This window comes from Sycon ciliatum, chromosome 6 (genome assembly GCF_964019385.1).
Source record: "Sycon ciliatum chromosome 6, ocSycCili1.1, whole genome shotgun sequence".
Classification (NCBI taxonomy): domain Eukaryota; kingdom Metazoa; phylum Porifera; class Calcarea; order Leucosolenida; family Sycettidae; genus Sycon; species Sycon ciliatum.
Window position 1 is genome coordinate 30,506,980 of NC_088648.1, and position 2,363 is coordinate 30,509,342.

General features: G+C 48.5%; 1 protein-coding gene across 1 annotated transcript; it reads left to right on the forward strand.

Moving 5' to 3' along the window:
* The first annotated feature begins 272 nt into the window (after nt 1-272).
* On the forward strand, nt 273-2,140 carry LOC135820205 (uncharacterized). The gene is made up of 2 exons (XM_065333518.1): nt 273-1,053; nt 1,974-2,140. The coding sequence occupies exons 1-2, from the start codon at nt 273-275 to the stop codon at nt 2,138-2,140; spliced, it is 948 nt and encodes a 315-aa protein (XP_065189590.1).
* Nucleotides 2,141-2,363: the final 223 nt, after the last annotated feature.

Genomic DNA, 2,363 nt, shown 5'->3' on the forward strand with positions numbered 1-2,363 from the left:
GATGAGTGGGTACGTGCTATTTGAAGAGTGTGAGAGCTACTGTAAAAGCCATTATTTTAACGAGGCGCATATACATGAACTCTATCCGCAAAGTGATATCGATCATTGTGCTTCGGCGCATCACGGAATCCGGGGCACTCTCTCGTCATCTTGGTACTACACAGTCCGGCTTCCGCCCGGGCCGTAGTACAGCGGACGTGGTATGGACCCAGCGGTGGATCGCTGCAAGAGCCATTCGTTACCGACAGCAATTTCACATTCTAGGCCTGGACATGTCCAAGGCCTTCGATACGATTAACCGCCTGAAGCTGCTGGAGGTGATGTCTGCAATCACCAATCCAGATTGCACATGTCTCATCCACCACCTACTCCACAACACAACTATCACTGTTAAGGTTGCAAGTGCCACAGCTGAACCGTTTGAGAGCACTATTGGAACACCACAAGGCGACAGTCTCAGCCCAGTTCTCTTCATCTGCTATCTGGAGGCTGCACTACAGGAATGCAGAACTCGTCTCGCGCCCCGTCCTGCTGGCGACGCAAGTCTACCACCAGAGACGGGTTATGCAGATGACATCTCCTATTATTCAACCTGCAGGCTGTGGCTTGAGAATGCTCTGCCTGTAATAGCAGACACACTGCACGATTGGTCATTAAAAGTAAATCCAGATAAAACAGAGTGGATCCGTGTGTCACCTGAATCCGAGAGCTGGCGGACATCTAGGCAGCTTGGCTCCTTGATGGGGGAGGAAGAGGATGTTCGGCGCAGGATGGAACTTGCCTCTCGCGTGTTTGGCCAGCTGTACGCCCTATGGCTGCGTAGAGATAAAGTAGCGGAGAAGACACGCTTACGCCTGTACAACGCTATCGTACTGCCGACATTCCTGTACAATTGCGAGACCTGGGGATTATCGTCAACAGCAATGGCCAAGGCAGACGCATTCCACCGGCGTCAAATGCGATCACTCCTTGGAATACGATACCCAGACACAATTTCAAACGACGACCTATACCGGAGAACCAAGAGCAACCCTATATCAGACACAGTTGCATGTAGGCGACTACGAATGACCGGTCATGTGCTACGGATGGACACGGACACGCCACCGCAAGTAGCCATGAGCGGCTATTTTGACAAGGGCAACAAAGCACCTCGTGGACGGCCAAGGTTGACACTGGCCACAAGTCTGGTTGCTCAGCTGAATAAGCTGGGTGTGCCAATGAAGACCATGGAAGACCTTTCCAGGTGCCGACAACAAGCAGCAGACAAGACAGACTGGAGGAAACTGTGCAGCTCGACACCCGGCGAGAAATCGGTATCAGCAGCTACTACACCTAGCTGATGATGCTCACAAGACAGAAGCGGAAAAAACACTGAATTTCTTTATTTAGTGCTCTACTACGCGAAATGTGCTATTATTATTATTATTATTATTATATACATGATTGTATATCGATTTCTCAAAATTGACTAGTTTACGTGTACCAAAGGTAACGATCTTCACTCATTCTCAACGCTCAATAGGGCAGTATAATGTATCGATTTCTGGATAACGATTTCTATTTTAACGACAGATTTCTCCTAAAAAAATTTCCTCTGCTCCCGTTTTCACCCCGTTAGCACTTCGTTATAATTATAATGGCTTTTACAGTATTACATTTCCCTTCTGCTTACACAGAACAGGATCACGTAGACGTACATGTACGTGCATGTAGACAGCTTCTATCACCTGCAACTGCTTTAACCTACATAATTTTGCACACCGAATATTAAACACTGAACCAGGAATCGTCGGAAGAATAAATTACGACACCCCGGACTTGACGCCAAATTGTACACAGCGGACTTCTTCTTATCGACACTGAACTTCTCTTCCTCAACACTCCCATCCTCCTCGTCACTTTCCTCCACTTCATCGCTGTGACGCTATCCCCATCTGGGCCATCGTTCTCATCACCCGCTTCCATTTCAGCACGTCCACGCCATCTGTTCCTAGACCCGTCATCACCAATCCTCGACTTGCTGCTGACAATACTTCCTTCTCCTGGTCCGATGTCTCCTGATTGCCTGAACCGTGCCTCCTCCAGTCTCTTGCTTCGTCTTAGCTGTGTATTGTTTCCGTTTGAGTCTACGTGGTAATACGTGATGCCGCTTCGGCAATGGAAACGTTTATTGTCTTTAAGTCATTCTTGATGTTGTCGATCCATCTGGTTACGGGGCGTCCTGAGCCGTCCTCTGGGCTTCTTGATGTCTTTGGTGTCGATTGAAAGTCTTAGAGCTTTGTAGGATGTTGAGTCACTGCCTTCTCTGATTACATGGCCGAACCATAACAAGCGCCGTTCCCTGCATGTTCTGGTGATAG